General features: G+C 34.1%; 1 protein-coding gene across 7 annotated transcripts in view; it reads left to right on the top strand.

The window, feature by feature from the left end:
* LOC118657918 (ankyrin repeat and KH domain-containing protein 1) overlaps positions 1–18,286 on the top strand; it is a 129,534-nt gene that overhangs the window by 80,815 nt on the left and 30,433 nt on the right. For all 7 annotated transcript variants that reach the window (XR_004968142.1, XR_004968141.1, XM_036312626.1 and 4 more), the window contains 4 exons: positions 1,563–1,690; positions 1,879–2,022; positions 3,583–3,685; positions 13,112–13,870. Coding sequence is in view for 5 of the 7 variants with exons in the window: in XM_036312626.1 (XP_036168519.1) it covers positions 1,563–1,690; positions 1,879–2,022; positions 3,583–3,685; positions 13,112–13,870 (1,134 nt within the window). In the remaining 2 variants the exon portion in view is untranslated. The remainder of the gene's footprint in view (positions 1–1,562; positions 1,691–1,878; positions 2,023–3,582; positions 3,686–13,111; positions 13,871–18,286) is intronic.

Raw genomic sequence — 18,286 nt, 5'->3', positions numbered from 1 at the left:
CACTGTGTACACTGGCTCTTGGATCTCTAAGGAGGTGCTAAGTTAGCCCCTTCCTGAGGCTACCCAGCAGGAGATATGGAGAGATCTGCAGATTCCTCTTCTTTGTTTGGGGTTTGGAGGTGCCCAGATGAGGCCCAGCTGTGAAGCAATGCAAGCTGCTGTGGCGCCTTGGGCCTTCTTTTGGAAGTTCTGGGTCTCTCTGACTCTGCTGCAGTTTGTTAGGTAATTTTCAGATTGCAAAGGGCCAGGCCTTTCATATGCAAAAGCCTCTGCCACAGCTTGGGTGGGGCGGGGTCTCAGGGGATCAACAGGGTGGAGCAAGCAGCTATGGCTGCTCCTCAGTCCTACCCTAAGAGACCCCGCGTCTCAGTGTCCCGGTAATCGCTGCAAGCACCTCTGAGAGAAAGCTGCCCTCGAGTTCCGCCTGCTGCCAGACAGTCCAGTTTCTCCCCATATGAGTCTGGGTCCCCAGAGACTCACCCGGAACTGGAGGTCAGAGCAGTCAGGAGCTTGAGACTCCCTCCTGATTGAAAAAGACAACCATGTCCTCAGTTGCCAGCCCTTTCCACGTGCGCCTCCATACCTCTGCACTTTACTTCCGCACCTCCTCTAAGTCTCAGTGTGCTTTTCTCTTTCCTTCTCGTTGTAGAATTTCCACTCAGCCAGCCTTCCTGTGGTTCTGGATGATGTCCGTTTTGTCTTTTAGTTGTATTTTTGAAGTGGTTGTGTGAGGTAGCAATTTTCAGTGTTTACCTATGCCGCCATCTTGGTTTCTCTCCAAAAACAAAATTTTAAAAACAGGCTGAGAAAAGATTGTGCCTTTAGGTTTGCTTCAGGTCATATTGTACAAAGTTATTGAGCATCTTACTAAATAATCTTTCTGATAATATATTTGGATAATCTTCTCTTCATACCCACATTCCTCTGACTCTTAAAATACACAATATGAAGAATTATATTTTCCTTAAATAGGGTTTTTAAAAATATGTTATTTCTACTTTGAGACCTGGCTATATTGCCATGTTCTAGAAATAGATAAAAAATGTCTTTGAAACATTTTGAAAGTTACATAAAATGGTATTATTTGATGCTATGTTAACCCGTATATATTTATTACTTAGTCTTCTAGATTTTCCATTTTAAAAGTGATATTGAATGAAAGAACTACAACTACGTGCAACAATGTGGATGAATCTCACAAATATTATGTTGAGCGAAAGAAGCCAGACACAAACAAAAGAGTACACTGTATGACTTCATTCATGTAAAGATCAAAAACTAAAACCAGTTTGGAAGTCAGAATAGTAATACCATTGAGGGGTGGGTACTGACTGAAAGGGGGCACAAGGTGGAACTTCTGGTATGTGGGTAATGTCCTATTTCTTGATCTGGGTGCTGGTGACACAGGTGTGTTCGCTTTGAAAATTTTTCAAACTATACAATAATGATTGATGCATTTTTTTGTGTCTGTATTATAGTTCAAAAGATCTTTAAAATGATATTGTCTATGAAATGGCTTGATTCCAACTTTTGCTAAGATTGCTATTTATTTCTACTTTAAGGTGCCAATGTGAATAGGGCTACAGCCAATAATGATCATACAGTGGTGTCACTGGCATGCGCAGGAGGTCACCTGGCGGTTGTTGAACTACTCTTGGCTCATGGGGCTGACCCTACTCATCGACTCAAGGTATTCTACTAAAAAATAAGTGAATAAATAAATAATATATATATTAAAATGTTTGATCTCTCAGTGTTTAATATTCATTACTCTTTAATGAGTTTTGATTTTATATGAGTTGCTAAGAAACTAAATGTGTATAGTAATCATATAAGAAGAAATTTACAAATAATAATTATGGTGTCAATTTTTCTCAGGATGGCTCAACAATGCTCATCGAAGCTGCAAAAGGTGGCCATACTAATGTTGTTTCTTATCTATTGGATTATCCAAACAACGTTCTATCAGTTCCTACTACAGATGTATCTATACTCACTCCACCTTCTCAAGATCAATCTCAGGTAAAGTAAAACAGAGCTTATTTGAAATGATAACTATTCTTACCAGTTGGGAATTTTTTTTTTTAAAACATATTTTATTGATTTTTTACAGAGAGGAAGGGGGTTAGGGATAGAGAGTTAGAAACATCCATGAGAGAGAAGCATCGATCAGCTGCCTCCTGCACACCCCCTACTGGGGATGTGCCCGAAACCAAGATACATGCCCCTGACCGGAATTGAACCAGGAACTCTTCAGTCCCCGGGCCAACGCTCTATCTATCCAGTGAGCCAAACCGGCTAGGGCTCAGTTGGGAATTTTTGTTTAAAATTTGTTTTAAGCAAAATTGGCTGGTTTCTTTTTTCTGTTACATATTGAGATAAACATGATCCTAAGTTCTTAAAGTTTCTTTTATTCAAAAGTTCATGGAAATTTTTTAATCTTATTTACTAAAAATAGTGTTTTTTAAAAATATTTAATACCAAATATAAATATTTAATATTTATATATTAAATATTTAATACCAAATATAAATATTCCAAATTCTCATCTTACTGCAACTAGGTTTTGGGGTTGTTTGTTTTTTAATGAATGTATTAAGCATAATTTTGAACCAAAAAAAAGCTTTTCCCTAATACCTCCCAAGACACTATTATTTATTCTAGAGTTAACTATTTTGTCAACCAGCGAAGTATAGTTAACCAGGAGATATACACCAAAAGTTCATTAAAGTAATTTTTAAACCTACCTAAAAATATGGAGAGAATATAGAGGATATACTAAGCATACAGAGTTTAGTGAAATCTTAAGTTCTTGTCTACAAAATTATCCTGAGAACTGCTAAAATACTCCAACTCAGGAGACATTTGGAATTTTTCTTTCTTTTGACCCATGTGGAATTTGAACAAGGGTAAATTGGCCAGTAATTATGTGAATTGTACTCCTAGCTATGTAATTGGAACCAAAAAGGCTTTGTTCTTAGCAAGAGAGTAATATTCCATTTAGCTTAAATCATTTACTTGTAGATTGCCTGAGTTTGTCCAATCAATATTCTTAGAAATTATTCCTTAGTGAAATTTTTTTTAATCTTTATTGTTGAAAGTATTACATAGGTCCTCCTTTTCCCCCCCATTAACTCCTCCAGCCCTCTTCCGTCTCCTCCCCACCCCCAGGCTGTCACCACCCCCATTGTCTGTGTCCACCCATTATGCATATATGCATACAAATTCATTGGTTGATCTCTTCTCACCCACCCTCCCTTGCCTTCCCTCTGAGGTTCAACAGTCTGCTCATGCTTCTATGACTCTGGGTCTATTTTTGATCATCAGTTTATTTGGTTCATTGGATTGCACATAAGAGAGATCATGTGATACTTATCTTTCTCTGACTGGCTTATTTCTCTAGCATAATACCCTATAGGTGAATTTTTTGGTGTTCTGTTCTTGTTTTTTTTTCTTAATTTTTAAGAAACAAAAAAGTGAATCTATTTATGAAAAAAATCTAAAACAGGATCTCTGCTTAATTTGTGGGTCTTTGTTTTACTCTTTGGTCTGAGATTATTTTTTTCTGAGTTGACTTTTTAGGTTCCACGTGTACCAATGCATACACTTGCCATGGTTGTACCTCCCCAAGAGCCTGACAGAAGTTCACAGGAGAACTCCCCTGCCCTTTTAGGAGTACAAAAAGGTTAGTTTTTAAATTATTTCTTTAAAATGGGTATTTTATTATCTAATTAATGAATTCATTAGTATGTATCCCATATTAATTCATACATTAATTGAGGTAGGTAATTCTGAAAATGCTAATAGCCTTACAGACTATAACATAGAAAATACATAAATACTAAGAAAAATGACTTCTTATTTTCCTGTTAACATACTGCTAGGTGTAATTTTTATCTGACATAGATGAAGATACTTGAGAAGAAGCAACCAAGTTTTTGATTAAAGTAGCACGAATTTATCAGGCATTCATTTCCCATTTGATAATTCTTTAGCTAAGCAGTAGTATAATATGAGGAATGAAAATGTATATTTTTTGTCTAGTTAAGTCTTAGTAACAATGATTCAATTCAGTGAGTGAGAAGTTTTAAGAATTACTAAATTTAGTTTCTTTCACATAATGCAAAATACAGTGTGTTAACATCTGTCAATATGTGAACCTGGACAAATAACTATCAAAAAGTATATAAGTAATACCCAAGTGAATAGTAAGAAGGAATATATACTATTTAAAGGACTCAAGTTTATGAGCTCTGATATTTTTCTGCTATCTTTTCACTTATAGATATAAAAAGTACCTTGATTTGATAATCATGTATAGTTGTCATATCCGAGTTCTTTGAAATAAGAAAATAGGTACTTTATAAGGTATTAAAAACCACATAAAAACAAATGTATGAGTATATTTCATTCCGTATATGATAATCAAGTCCTAGGTTTTTTAAATCTCAATGAGGTGTGTTAGTATGTATTAGCCTCTTTAATACTGGGATTTAAGAAAAGGTGGGGGGGGGGGTCAATCAGGGAAAAAGGAGACATGTAATACTTTAAACAATAAAAAAGAAAAAAAAGAAATGTTGGTTAGGGGTAATTGTTACAGCAGCAAACAGAAACTTCTTTCAAATTATGCCAGTTTTAGTAATTTAGAGTCTTGAGGGCCTTCGCCAAGGATTATTTCATTTCTAAACTATTAATTTTAGAGAAAAAATGTCTCTAGTGTCTCTGACTTATGCTAATTCTAGCAGCTTTCCATTGGACACATAGCTATTTAAACTTTTAAGAAAATGAAAGCTGTCATTTTTAATCTTAATGAATAAAAAGCCAAGTAAGCAGGTACTTATTAAGGAATCTGAGCATCATAACTAGCCTTTAATAAAATACTGAAACCTAAATGCCTCTATTTTTGTTGTTTCTTGTTTGGCTAAAACCCTATATAGGACTGTACTGACTTTGGCCAGGGAAATTCAGTACTACATAAGAAATCTTCTAAAAATATATATTATTAACACATACCACAAAATAACCAAGAAATAAACTAGGAAGGACATGAAGTATGTATAGAGAGCAAGTAAAACATTTTAAATTTAGATTTAATATGTAAGTAAATGAAATGTTTGGATAATGATTTTTTAAGTTGATACTCAAGTGAGTAATCATATTTTTTGCTTACTGAGATACCTCCTTGTATGGAGTATTTATTTATCTTCACTTTGATGTTTTACTACCTAATTGAATAATATAAAAATAAATTAACCTTTTAAGAAACTTTCATTTTTCTAAATTATTAGGGAAGAAAAAAGTTAACACTTATATCTAGACACTTGGGCACTTGCTGTTGCCAGCTGCCAAGTGACATTGCCAACCTAATATATATTTATGCAGGATCAAACTGTGATCATGTATTTGTTAAGATGTAATGTTAGGATAAATCATGTGCATCATAGAATGTTATATCACTATGAATTAGGAAAAATCAGTTGATATCAGAGTGCACACTGAATCAATGGAATAAAAACTCTATCTTAAATTATTAAATATATGTTGTTATATTTTTCTTCTTAAGGTGGCTTTTTCTCCTTAATACTTCTCATTTATGTCTCTAGAGAAGTTCCTTTGAATGATGAAATTGATGTTTGATGCTTTTGTTTCTCCTAACATCTGTGTTGCATATGTGATTAGGGATAAAGGAAGGGTTCTTATTCTCTAAGACTCTTATTTTCCTCTTCTAGCAATCATCTTTTCAAGTTCTTATGACATTTTATTCCTGTCTTTTTTAAATCTTTTTTATTATTCATACCTGCATCCTTTAAAATATATTCATGCCCTAAATCTTACCCAGGTATTATATACTACTTATATATTCTTTTCTTTCATGACCCATTTTGCACCATTTGTCTAGGCTCCATTCATCTTGACCCATATCTCCTGATATAGGCAACTTATCTCATTTGTTGTTTACAATTCTAGGCGGCATCTGAGAGACCTCAGAATCACTCTATGAACAAAATGTGAAACTAGGAGAGAGTGATATGCTGTTTTCTAGCATTGTTTAGCTAAATTATGTATAGTTGTGAATACTCAGATGGGAAAGGATATAAAAGTGGTATCAACCCCATGCCTTACAAAATTAATTTTTAAATTTGTCATTTGAAGCCATTTGTTGCATCTGATTTATTTGTTGTAACTGGTTCTCCAGAGATTCTAAAAGAGAGGACTGGATTATCCTATGCAGGTTAACAGTTTAGAATTTAATCTGTTACAAAGCATTTAAATGATGTCAGGATAAAACAAAACCTTTATCTTTTGTGTGCACCTCAAGCCCTCTAGAGGAGTAATTTCTTTGCTCTGAACTCCTACAGCACTTTATTGGATCTTCCTTCTGGCTCAGGTCACTGCTACTCCTGCCCCCTCCTCCCCTTTTGGAACTCATGTGTAGAAGGTTGGGTTAATCACACTCAATTCCTGGTGCTTTGACATTGTGGCTCCTCTCTTACTCCCTTTATCCCTCTTTCATTCCCCTACTTGCCCTGTGGGCAATCATTCTGGGTTGGTTTTGTTTTGTTTTTGCGGGGGGGGGGGGGGGGGGGGGGGGGGGTTGATGTGTAGATTCTTTTGTTCTTACACATTCTCATAATACGTTTACTACTTAATGGGTATTTTAAATTTAACAAGTGGTATTGTGCTGAATTCCATTTTGTTTTTTACTTTTTTCATTCAATACTGTTTTTAAGAACTATTTATGTGTCTGCCTCTATATTGTTTCTGCCAAAAGCACAGTGCTTCACCCTGTATATCCTCCATTTTTCACCAGTCCTTTCTCCCAGTGATGGGTACCCAGTTGCTTCTCACTTCTCACAGATAATGCTGTGATGAAAATCCTTATATACTCCCCTTGTAGGTCTTTGTGAGAATTTATTTGGGATAAATTTAGGAGCAGAATTGCCTGTCATAGGAATGCATACTGTTTATCTGAGAGTATTACAAATTTGCTCTCTATAATGGCTAGAACAGTTTACACTCCCACCAGCAATGCATGAGGGTTCCTATATTATACCCCCATTCCAGGCCTGCCAATCCTTGGATTTATCCCTATATTTGGACTTGTATACTTTTATCTCCTCTTTTAGACTGTAAGCTCCTTAAGGGCAGGGTTTATGTTGTTTATCTTTGTATAGTCCACTATGCCTTGCTTGTTCTATTTGTTCCAATATTTGTTGAATACACTAATGAATACCAGGCTAAGAATATATATCATTCTGAATGCAAAAGAAAATTATTAAACATTTTTAAGAAGGGAGATGTGATTAAAGAATGATGTTTTTAAAAAAATTAATCAAGAAGTAGTATTCTAAAATGGTGGGAAAAGATTGAAAACAGCAATATAAATGTAAAGTAAGAACTCAATTAACATACTGCTTTTATATCCCAGAGTTGTTTATTGGAATAGGCACCTGAAAAGTTCTCATATTTTTATATCAAATCATTAAAAGTGCAGAGAGCCCTGGCTGGTGTGGCTCAGTGGATAGAGCGTCGGCTTTTGTACCAAAGTGTTGCGGGTTTGATTCCCAGTCAAGGGCATGCACCTGAGTTGCAGGTTCATTCCAGCCCAGTCAGGGTGCTCAGGAGGTAACCAGTCAATGTGTCTCTCTCACATTGATATTTCTCTCTCTTTCTCTTTCTCCCTCCCTCCCTCCCCTCCTTCCACTCTCTCTGAAAGTCAATGGAAAAAATATCCTCAGGTGAGGATTTAAAAAAAAGTGTATAGAAAAATATATGTATAGTGAATGAAGTTGAGTGTTCTTATGGAATTTTTACTACTGATATTCTCTAGTTTAATAGATTTCTATTATGTATTCATGTTTACATGGATTACATATGCCCAAATTTAATAATGCCTTTTAACATATAATTGCTTAGAAGGCAGAAGGTTGAATTAATCTTTTAGCATGTAACACAGATGCTCTGTCTTTGAACACTCTTGGTTAACCTTACTATCCTATATAATAAAGATGTAATATGCAAATGGTCATTACACCATGAAGCGTAATGACCGACTGACCACATAACGACTGGATCACAGATCAGCAGGAGGGTGGGGCAGTGAGCTAAAATCGGTCGGCAGAGAGCTACAGGAGGGCAGGGCAGCAAGCAGAGAGCTACTGGAGGGCGGCGAGCTACTGGTGCACGGATTCGTTTGCAGGGCTACTAGTGTTAAAGGCATGTCCTGCCACTTTGGGAAATTTTGTGACAGGTATTTAGACATAAAGAAAAAATGATGAATTCCAGGCCAATGGCTTTCATTTTTCACTATGACCACAATAAGAACATTGAAACCCAGGACACATTGTACATCTATTTATCCAAACACAAATTCCATTAGATAATATATATACTCTATTACATTTGATGTACTGTGTTATTTTCTAGACTACTTCATTAACCTTTTTTTCTATTTCAATTTAAGACCCAGCTGTTTAAAAATCATTCTAGCCCTAGCCGGCTTGGCTCAGTGAATAGAGTGTCGGCCTGCGGACTGAAGAGTTGCGGGTTCGATTCCAGTCAAGGGCACATGCCCGGGTTGCAGGCGATATCCGTAGGGGGTGTGCAGGAGGTGGCCAATCAATGATTCTCTCTCATCATTAATGTTTCTATCTCTCTCACCCTCTCCCTTCCTCTCTGAAATCAATAAAAATATATTTTTTAAAAATCATTCTAGCCCTAGCCTATTTTGCTCCATGGATAGAGTGTCAGCCTGCAGACTGAAGGGTCCCGGGTTCGATTCCGGTCAAGGGCACATGCCCAGGTTGCAGGCTTGATCCCCAGTAAGAGGGTGTGCAGAAAGCAGCCACTCGATGATCCGCTCTCATCATTGATGTTTATATATCTTTCTCCCTCTACCTCTCCCTTCCTTTCTGAAATCAATAAAGATTTTTTTTAATGATTCTAAAAAAAATAATTCTAGTAAGGTGCTATGTAGATATATAAGAAAGCAAAGGGGTCACAACAAAGTTTATATCTGATTAGACAAAACCAAGTAAGAAATACGAAACCAAATCTACTGGTATGTCATGTGTTTTGTCCTTTAGCCATTATTTTTCTGTTGCACAGTATACTAATTATTTTAGACACAAAAATGATTGGTAGAATTAACTCATTTCAATAATAAACTAAATATTTGGCATGTACATGTCCACCTCATTCCCTCACTGCCCATAAAAAAAATAAAATTAAAAAAAAAAAAGGTCTCGTTCAAAGCTGTCTCTATATTATGGTTTCCTGTTTACAAAGTTTTTCTACTGGAAACCAAACCAAAAAGATGAGATGGTGACTTTTCCTAAATTCCTAGAAAGTACTTTATAATGTCATCCAATGTTACCAGTGAATAGATTTATTTATTTACATGTGACAGTGGAAGATGTTGGAAGGAGATGGAACTCTTATTTTCTAGCATCTTATATACTACTTACTACCTTCCTGCTAACTGAAAATTTGTTGCTAAAAGAACACTTGTCACATTCTCTACTTTTCCCCAAAATTGAAGGTGTTGCTTCAGCTTCTGGGAATGATTAGGTTGTATTATTTATTTTTCACCAACCTGGTTTACTTTTGATATTACAGCTTGTGTTACTGCTTTGATGTGTATCTAGCCTCTTTGGAGAAGAACTGCTTTTTGTTCATTACTTTCACCATCCTTTGTTTTTACTGCTATATCTACTAGTATTCTGGGCTTATAGTTTCTATATTTAGTTAAGTTACTTTTAGTAATCTTGTATTTTAAACTTCTTGCATCTTATTTATTAACAAGAAAGGGCCATTTCTACTGTTACTGTCCTCAAAATTCTAGCCTTATTTTGGATTATCTTATTATTTGTTAGATTTTTAATTTTTGAATCTTTAAGTTCATATAATTACCAGTCTGGTTAGTGTTGAACTCTTACATGGGTTTCCTTAATCTTATATACAAAATATGTATCAACTATATAAGGGTGTTTTGAAATTAATAAGTGTTTAAAGGAGTTTTCAGTCTGCAGAATTTTTAAATTTAGTATGCTAAAGTCATTGAATTTATCACACAACTGAGTTTTTGTTGTTGTTCTTTGTGCTGGTTATCCTTCCTTTTCTTATCTGTTGATTGTCATTAGGTACTTTGAACAAATATATCAAACCATGAATTCCTATATAAACTTATGGAAATATTTATAAAATTATCTCACAAATCTAAAGGCTATTGCTTTGAAAGAATAAAGTATTTCTTCACCACTTTGTTAAGGTAGAAATGTAAAATTGAATGTAGACAATACATTTTGCTAAGCTTGCATTTAAAGAATAAGTCTCTTAAAGTGATGGCAGTAATTTTGGAACTGTGGCCTTCTGACCTTGTTAAAGACAGTTTCTTGTGGAAAAACTGTTAGTCTTTTTCAGTAATAAAACATGTTGCAGATAGTAGAGCTACCTGCAGTTCTAACATCTCCCATTCTAGCAAAGAAGCAGCTGAATCTCTGATTTTATTTTTCAGTGGTTTTGTCACCTCTTGTAATTCAGTATGTTTTAACATCTAATAGATGACTTTTTTCCTTTGGATTTGAGAATCATTTTTAATGCATTGGATGATCTGTTTTTTAAATTCTTAAGTTAACTATGTTTATGTTATTCATATATATTGACTACAGTCCAAAAGAGTGGACAACTAATTTTTTTTCTGAGTTCTTTTTTAATCCTTACCGAAGGACATTTTTCCCACTGATATCTAGAGAGAGAGTAAAGGGAGGGAGGAGGGGGAGAGAGAGAGAGAAACATTGATATGTGAGAGAGACACATTGACTGGTTGCCTCTGGAACACACCTGGACCGAGGCCAGAGATAGAACCCACAACTGAGGTATGTGCCCTTGACAGGGAATGGAACCCAAGTCCAACACTCTAACCACTTAGCAACACTGGCCAGGGCAACTTTATGGTATTTAAAATTAAACAGCAATGAAGCTGTTTTAAAAGAACTGGGTAGGCTTGGCCATTTTGTTCAGTGGTTAGAGCATCAGCCTGCAGACCAAAGGGTCTCGGGTTTAATTCCCGGTCAAGGGCACATACCTTGGTTATGGGTTCTATCCCTGGCCCTGATTGGGGTCCAATACATAAATGTTTCTCTCTCTCTCTTTTTCTCTCTTTCTCTCCCTCCTCCTCCACCTCCCCTCCCTTCACCTTCTCTAAAAATCAACGGAAAAAATATCCTAGGGGGAGGATTAACACACACACACACACACACACACACACACACAAAATGCTATAAAGTTCACTCATTTTAAATGTAAAATGCAGTGAGTTTTAATAAACTTACAGAGTTGTGCAACCATCACTACCATCTATTTTAGCATATTTCCATTACTCCAAAAAGATCTCTCATAACTGTCTGTGATCAATCTCCATTCTCACCACCATAACCTCAGACAACAGCCACTAATTTCCTTTCTGTCTCTATAGAATTGATATAAATGGAATTACACAATATATGGTCTTTTGTGTCTGTCTTCTTTCACTTACCACAGTGATTTTCAACCTTTTTCATCTTGTGACACACATAAACTAATTGCTAAAACTCTGCAGTACATCAAAAAATATTTTTGCTGATCTGACAAAAAAACAGGTATACTTTTGATTTATTCACACCGGATGGCTATTATTGTGTTGCTGTTATTTTATTTGACAATTTAAGGGAAAAGAGGTCAGTGCGCCTGACTAAAGAGTCAGGTATTGCATGTTTTTAAAATTCTTGTGGTGGCACACTAGTTGAAAATCACTGACTTAGCATATTTCAAAGTTCATCCATGTTGTAGAATATATCAGTAGTTTGTTCTTTTTTATTACTGAACTAGAGGCCCAGTGCACAGATTCATGCACCAGTGGGGTCCTTTGGCCTGGCCTGTGGGCATTGGGCAAAACCAGCTCTTCAACATCCCTTGAGGGGTCCCAGATTACGAGAGGGCACAGGCCAGGCTGAGGGACCCCACTGGTGCACAATCGGGGCTGGGGAGGGACCACAAGAGGGCTCTAGGGTGTGTCTGGCCCGTCTTGCCAAGTCCCGATCAGCTGGACCCCAGCAGCAAGCTAACCTGCCCGTCGGAGCGTCTGCCCCCTGGTGGTCAGTGCACATAATAGTGACTGGTTGAACGGTTGGTGGGACAATTAGCATATTAGGTTTGTATATATATAGATAGTCCCAGTTCTTCCTAAATAAGAGGATTAAGCCTTGAATTAAAGCAGTAATTACATGTATCCTCCACTCTATGTCCAGGTGTTAGGATTATTAATATTTATAATTATTTTGTCATGAGAGGAGAAACTTAATTTAGGTGTGATTCAAAAACCTTAAGATAATGTACATTTACTTTATTTTTAAACACATTGTCAATATGAGTACTCTTATATGGGAAATCTGATTTTCCTCCTAGGTAACATCATTTTTCTCTGATAGATGCTTACATTAAGAGTTTATGTAAACTCAGAAAAAATTGCTCTTTTTAATATTAGTGTTCATGTACAAAAGTATTAAAGATGATGGAAAATTTTAGAACCATGTATCTTGAAAACACTGATTTCACATTATATTTTGATATATTAAGAGAAGCGTTTTGGCAATTTGAAAAAAAACTACTTTCATCTACAAGTTATAGTTTCTTATAGTAATCTTTGCTTGCACAGTTAATATTGTGCAAAGAACAATTGAGCAGTTAAGCTAATATTAATGGTATCTTAACTCTATTTTGATAATGCTTTAGATTTGACATTCTTTAAGAAGTCTAGTCAAATAAGCAGAATTTTGAGATTCTTTTCCTCTTTGATTTGATTTTCATCCTGTCCTGTCTTAATTTCCAAAATCCTCCTGTTCTAAAGATTAAACTTTTTATTAAAAATTTCATTTTTTTAATTGGCAACATCCTAGTTTGTGCTGTTAAATAGATGAGTATGGTCTTTACCTACCACTGTGTGAATCTTTAAACATTCATTCTACAGCATTAATTATAAGGGTTTGGGGAGGGAGGTCCATGTGTGTGGGAGGGGGAGCTGATTTTTTTTTTTTTAGCATGGCACTTTTTCAAACATTTTTCATGTGCTTAGGTACATCCAAGCAGAAGTCCAGTTCCCTGCAGGTAGCAGATCAGGACGTACTGCCACCTTTTCACCCATACCAGCCTTTGGAGTGCATAGTAGAGGAGACTGAAGGCAAGCTGAATGAACTGGGACAAAGAATTAGCGCTATTGAAAAAGCACAGCTTAAGTCATTGGAGTTAATTCAAGGTGAACCTCTGAACAAAGATAAGATAGAAGAACTAAAAAAGAACAGAGAAGAGCAAGTCCAGAAGAAGAAGAAAATACTGAAAGAGCTGCAGAAAGTGGAAAGGCAGTTGCAGATGAAAACACAGCAACAATTTACCAAAGAATACTTGGAAACCAAAGGTCAGAAAGACACAGTATCTCTACACCAGCAGTGCTCTCATAGAGGAGTCTTCCCAGAAGGGGAAGGAGATGGTAGTCTTCTAGAGGATCACTTTTCAGAGTTACCTCAGGTTGACACAATCTTATTTAAAGATAATGATGTTGATGATGAGCAACAGTCTCCACCATCGGCAGAACAAATTGATTTTGTCCCAGTCCAGCCTTTATCATCTCCACAGTGTAACTTTTCCAGTGACTTAGGTTCTAATGGGACAAATTCTCTTGAACTTCACAAAATATCAGGTAATCATCAGATTATAGGACAGCCACAGATTGCTATTACTGGACATGATCAGGGGCTGTTAGTTCAAGAACCAGATGGACTAATGGTTGCAACTCCAGCCCAGACGCTTACCGACACTCTTGATGACCTGATAGCAGGTGGGTTAAGAAATATATCTGTAATAATTTTTCTTTAATCTGTGTGCTCAACTTCTTTACACAACCCTCCAAAAACACCAACTTTGTACTTTTATGTTTTAGAATGATCTTTGTAAAATTATTTCCTGAGGTGTTTTGGAAGTGATTTTAATTAAGCTCTAACACACAAAAGTGTGTTTGCCCTTCTTCTTTTTGTTACTTACAAAGGCAAAGAAATAAAGCTGCCATGATCCTTTACTTTAGACCTTTGGTGTCAAAATCACCCTGTGTTGTGTCTTGGTTAGGAGATCTCAAAATAGAATTCCTTTGTAAGCTTTAGAGATATTCACAAAAGATTATACATTAAATTTTCCTGCTAGTGATTTTTATGTTTGGAAATCAGAATTCTAAATCACATTGTTTTTTCTTTATTTATAATTTTATTAGATCAATTTAAATATTTATAATTGAAAGGGATGTTCAGAGAAAACTATAAACATTCCATGTTGATACAGTATTTGTGGTTAGAATATTTAAAGTTAGAAATTATTGTCAACTTGATGATGATTTGGAGATTGGGATTTTTATATTAACTGTCTTGATGAAAGCACACAGACAGACATAATACACACACACACAAATAAAAAATAAAAAAGGACCTGGTAACCTTAAAGTATGTTTCTTTTCTTTTTTTTTTTTTGTGGAAAATTACAACTAGATATGAAATGAGGTACACAAGTTTACTTTCCCTTTCATTGTCCTTGCAGCAGTGGGAAAACAGTGCAATTAATCATTTACCTTCCTAAAGATGGCTGGTGAATGTATCACCTCCATGAGAGCCCAGTTCAGAAATGCAGCCAGAATGGCTGTTGACAGTGGATGAAGACCAAGAACTAAGATGTAGCTGGAGTGATATTCAAAGGCAGGCCAGTCCTCTGTCTCGATTGCAAAATTTTTTTCCTTAACTGTTGTCTGTTTCCTCTTGTCATATTCTCCTTCCCTCCTCCCATCCCAATTATGCTATCCCAGTTTTCTTCTTTTGTGAGTCTTTAGTCTTCCTAATCTTTACTGAATCTTTAAAAATGTGGAATAAGATTACTTAAATCAGGAATTTTGGGGGGCATGTGTATGACTTTCAGTGGTTATAGAATTGTAATACAGCCTGTGAGGCTCCTCTAATATGAAATATAGGTACCACTGTGCAGAGGAGGAATATCTTAGTTTTTGTAAAGAAAATAAAAATGCTGGGAAATGTTTTAAGGAGTTAGATTATTTAATTTAGGTTTTTATATCTTAAGCCCACAGCCATTTAACTCAAATTAACTTTGTGTCATTAGCATTGAGAGTTGTTATAAATTATAAATAAACTCAGAGTTTATTTATAGCTCTTATTTCTAATCTGGGAAAAAGTATATATTGGAATGTGCAGTATGATTATGAATAATAATAATAAAACTAGTGATCCTGGAATAACATTTTTAAGGTTCTATAAATAGCATTGTAATGTTCCTAATTAAATACTCAATTTACATCATGAAACCCACATTACTGATCGATCTAGTATTGTTGTAACTTAGGACTTGTTTGGTTGTTGTTTTTAAAGACTGTAGAAACAGCTCTAAAAGTAAACTTCTGGATTTGAACTTTATGGTGGTAAATGGATGGTCGGATAGTTTTGTAGGGGAGGTTAAATTTTATTTCACCAAAGTATTTGTTAAATTGAAGTGGTCTTTTACAAAGTTAACATAAAACTTCAAAAAGCTGATTTAGAAAACATCTTTTAATGATATGTAATGTTAATAGAAACTAATAAAATTTAATTTCTGTTAGACATTAATATCTAGTGATAGTTGGTCCACCATATTATGTAATATTATTTTATTAATAAACTTTAACATGTAAATCAGCCAATAAATATAAAAATTATGTTCATATAAAAAAACTTCCATTAAGCCCAGGTTTCTCTTAATTTTTTTACTTGAAGGTTAAAGAAATTAGACAAGGATGAATGGTGAATACCTAATTCTACAAGTGTATGATACATTGAAATTGGTAGGATTATATGTGAGACCAAAGATGTGATTAATTTTACCTAAATTAAATCTAGTTCTCAAGCCTTGTATTTAATAAAGGAGAGAATACTGTACATCTTGCAATTATACTCCAGAAAATATTCATTTATAACAGCAATAAATTTACTCTTTAAATATAGGAGTATTTTTTCTTTAATGCAGTTTTATTCTCAAAATTTATCATGATGAGTTGGTAGATACATAATTTATTAATGTCACAACTTGATTAGCTGACTAACTTAGTCTTTTAGTATATAGTCTTATTTGTGTCATATTTTATTTAGTCCCAGACAAAATGTATGTAAAATCTTGATTGGGAGCATGGTTCTTCAAGTCCTTTTCTTCTGAAAGTATTGGACTTTTACAGTTTATCATAATAACAAGTGATTTTCATGTCCAGACCTCAGTTTTACATGATTCACATATCTAGAACTGAGGTCTGGGAATTCAAAGCAATTTAAAGAATTCAAAATAGCTTTGACCATTGAGCAGTTTTAGAAACATTAGTAAAAATTTCATTATGAATATATAAAAAACATTGGCTAAAAATTAACTAATATCTGTTCAATTTATTGAGTACTTACCATGCGCTAAGCTCTGTGCTAAATGCTTATGTACATTGTCTTATGAACTATTTATAATCATCCTATAAAATACTTTTCCCACCTGTTTTTCTTTTAAAAAACTGAGGCTTATGGAAATTAAGTTGCTAGTAAGTAACAAGAGTCAAAAGTCAGTTCAGCCAGGTTTAAGAACCACAGATGTAATATGCTTGCATCTGATTCAACTTGAAGTTCTCAATTTATCTTAAAGATATTTTCTCAAAACTTCTAAATTCTATTAAATAACATTTTCTTATTTTATATTAAGATTTGATGTGCATATAAGGGCTAATGTATTTTTGTGACTTTAGCACATTGTTATTGCTATTGGCATGTTAATAGGCTCTTTACAACAAATTCCAATTCAAAAGTATTTTACTTTAAATAATACTGTGGTAGTCAATGTGGCTTAAGAATAAAAGAGTAATTAGGAAACTCTCTTATTTTTTAGGGCACTTACAATAAAATGCCTTTAAATAATAATTTCCTCTAATAGATGTTAATATTTTATTTATAGATTTTTATTTATTTATATGAAACTAATAGTTACTATTAAATAAAACAATTTATAGTGATTTAATTTATTAAAACCTTACAACATAGCTTATGTAAACCTAGTATCTGAGGTTTTTATATAGCAAGGTTTATTATCATCTTCCATATTGCCTACAAAACTGTCTTAAATTTTATAAAGAATTAGGTAGAATATTATCCTTAGTTCTTTTATCACCTTTTTAGGGTAGTGCATAAATTTAATTTGAATTATGTGACTTTTGTGATAGTAATTATAGTCATTTTCAGAGACATTTTATTCAGAGGTAGGAAACAATTTAGGATTTATGAAAATGTTATAGTCTTGGTGTAAATTTATCTTAATAAAACCTTTATTCCACATGTACCTTTAAATCTTTGCTACTTTCTAGTTTTATCTTTATAACTTTTGTATGTAATTAAGCCTATTAAAGTCACTTCTATGAAATGTTGCTGATTGTCATTATTGCAAGGTAGAAAAAATGTTTCTAAAATAATGATGTAGAAAATGTACAATAGTTGGTGTGACAACACATTTTTTGTCATAGTTTTTAAATGCACAAAAGTATTTTTTTAAAGTCAACTCTGTAAAGAAGTCTTTTTATAACATCACATTCTGGCACAGCACTCTAGTCAAATGTTTAAAATTTTTTAAATATCTGTTTTTCATATAACAAGAGGTAACATGAATAAATAAAATTAATAATGATTAAAAAGTAGTTCTTCAATAAGGTGTATGTTAATAATTATGAGACCAGTGTAAAAATTTTATTATAAAGGTGCTATGTATCATCTTTAGAATCTTGCTTACTAGAGCTATTTTCCAAATATATCAACTGTTTTGAGGAGGAATAACAAATATCTGCTTTTATTTCATTAAATGATAAAAATTTTTAAACTTTTTTTCATTTGCATGTTCTTGTAGGTGAAACAAATATATATAATAATCGTTCCTATTTGTAAATGGATAGTTTAAATTATGTATACTTATGTGGTGACAATCTGCAGAAATTCATATTGCCAAGATAATTTTATATATATTGATGGGGAGGACAGCTCATATGGAAACATATCTGAACATTTTTAAAATTTGTTATTTTTAAAAGTAATATACTAAACTGAGTCATTCACACTTGTGAACACCTTAGCAAGTGATTGGGGTCCTATCAAAATTCTAGAGAGAAAATATTCTCTAACATTTGAAATGCTTATAGTTCCCTTTAAGACTTATA

Source organism: Myotis myotis, unplaced genomic scaffold, assembly GCF_014108235.1.
Source record: "Myotis myotis isolate mMyoMyo1 unplaced genomic scaffold, mMyoMyo1.p scaffold_m19_p_6, whole genome shotgun sequence".
In the NCBI taxonomy this organism is placed as follows: Eukaryota; Metazoa; Chordata; class Mammalia; order Chiroptera; family Vespertilionidae; genus Myotis; species Myotis myotis.
This window is presented reverse-complemented; position numbering and strand designations above follow the sequence as displayed.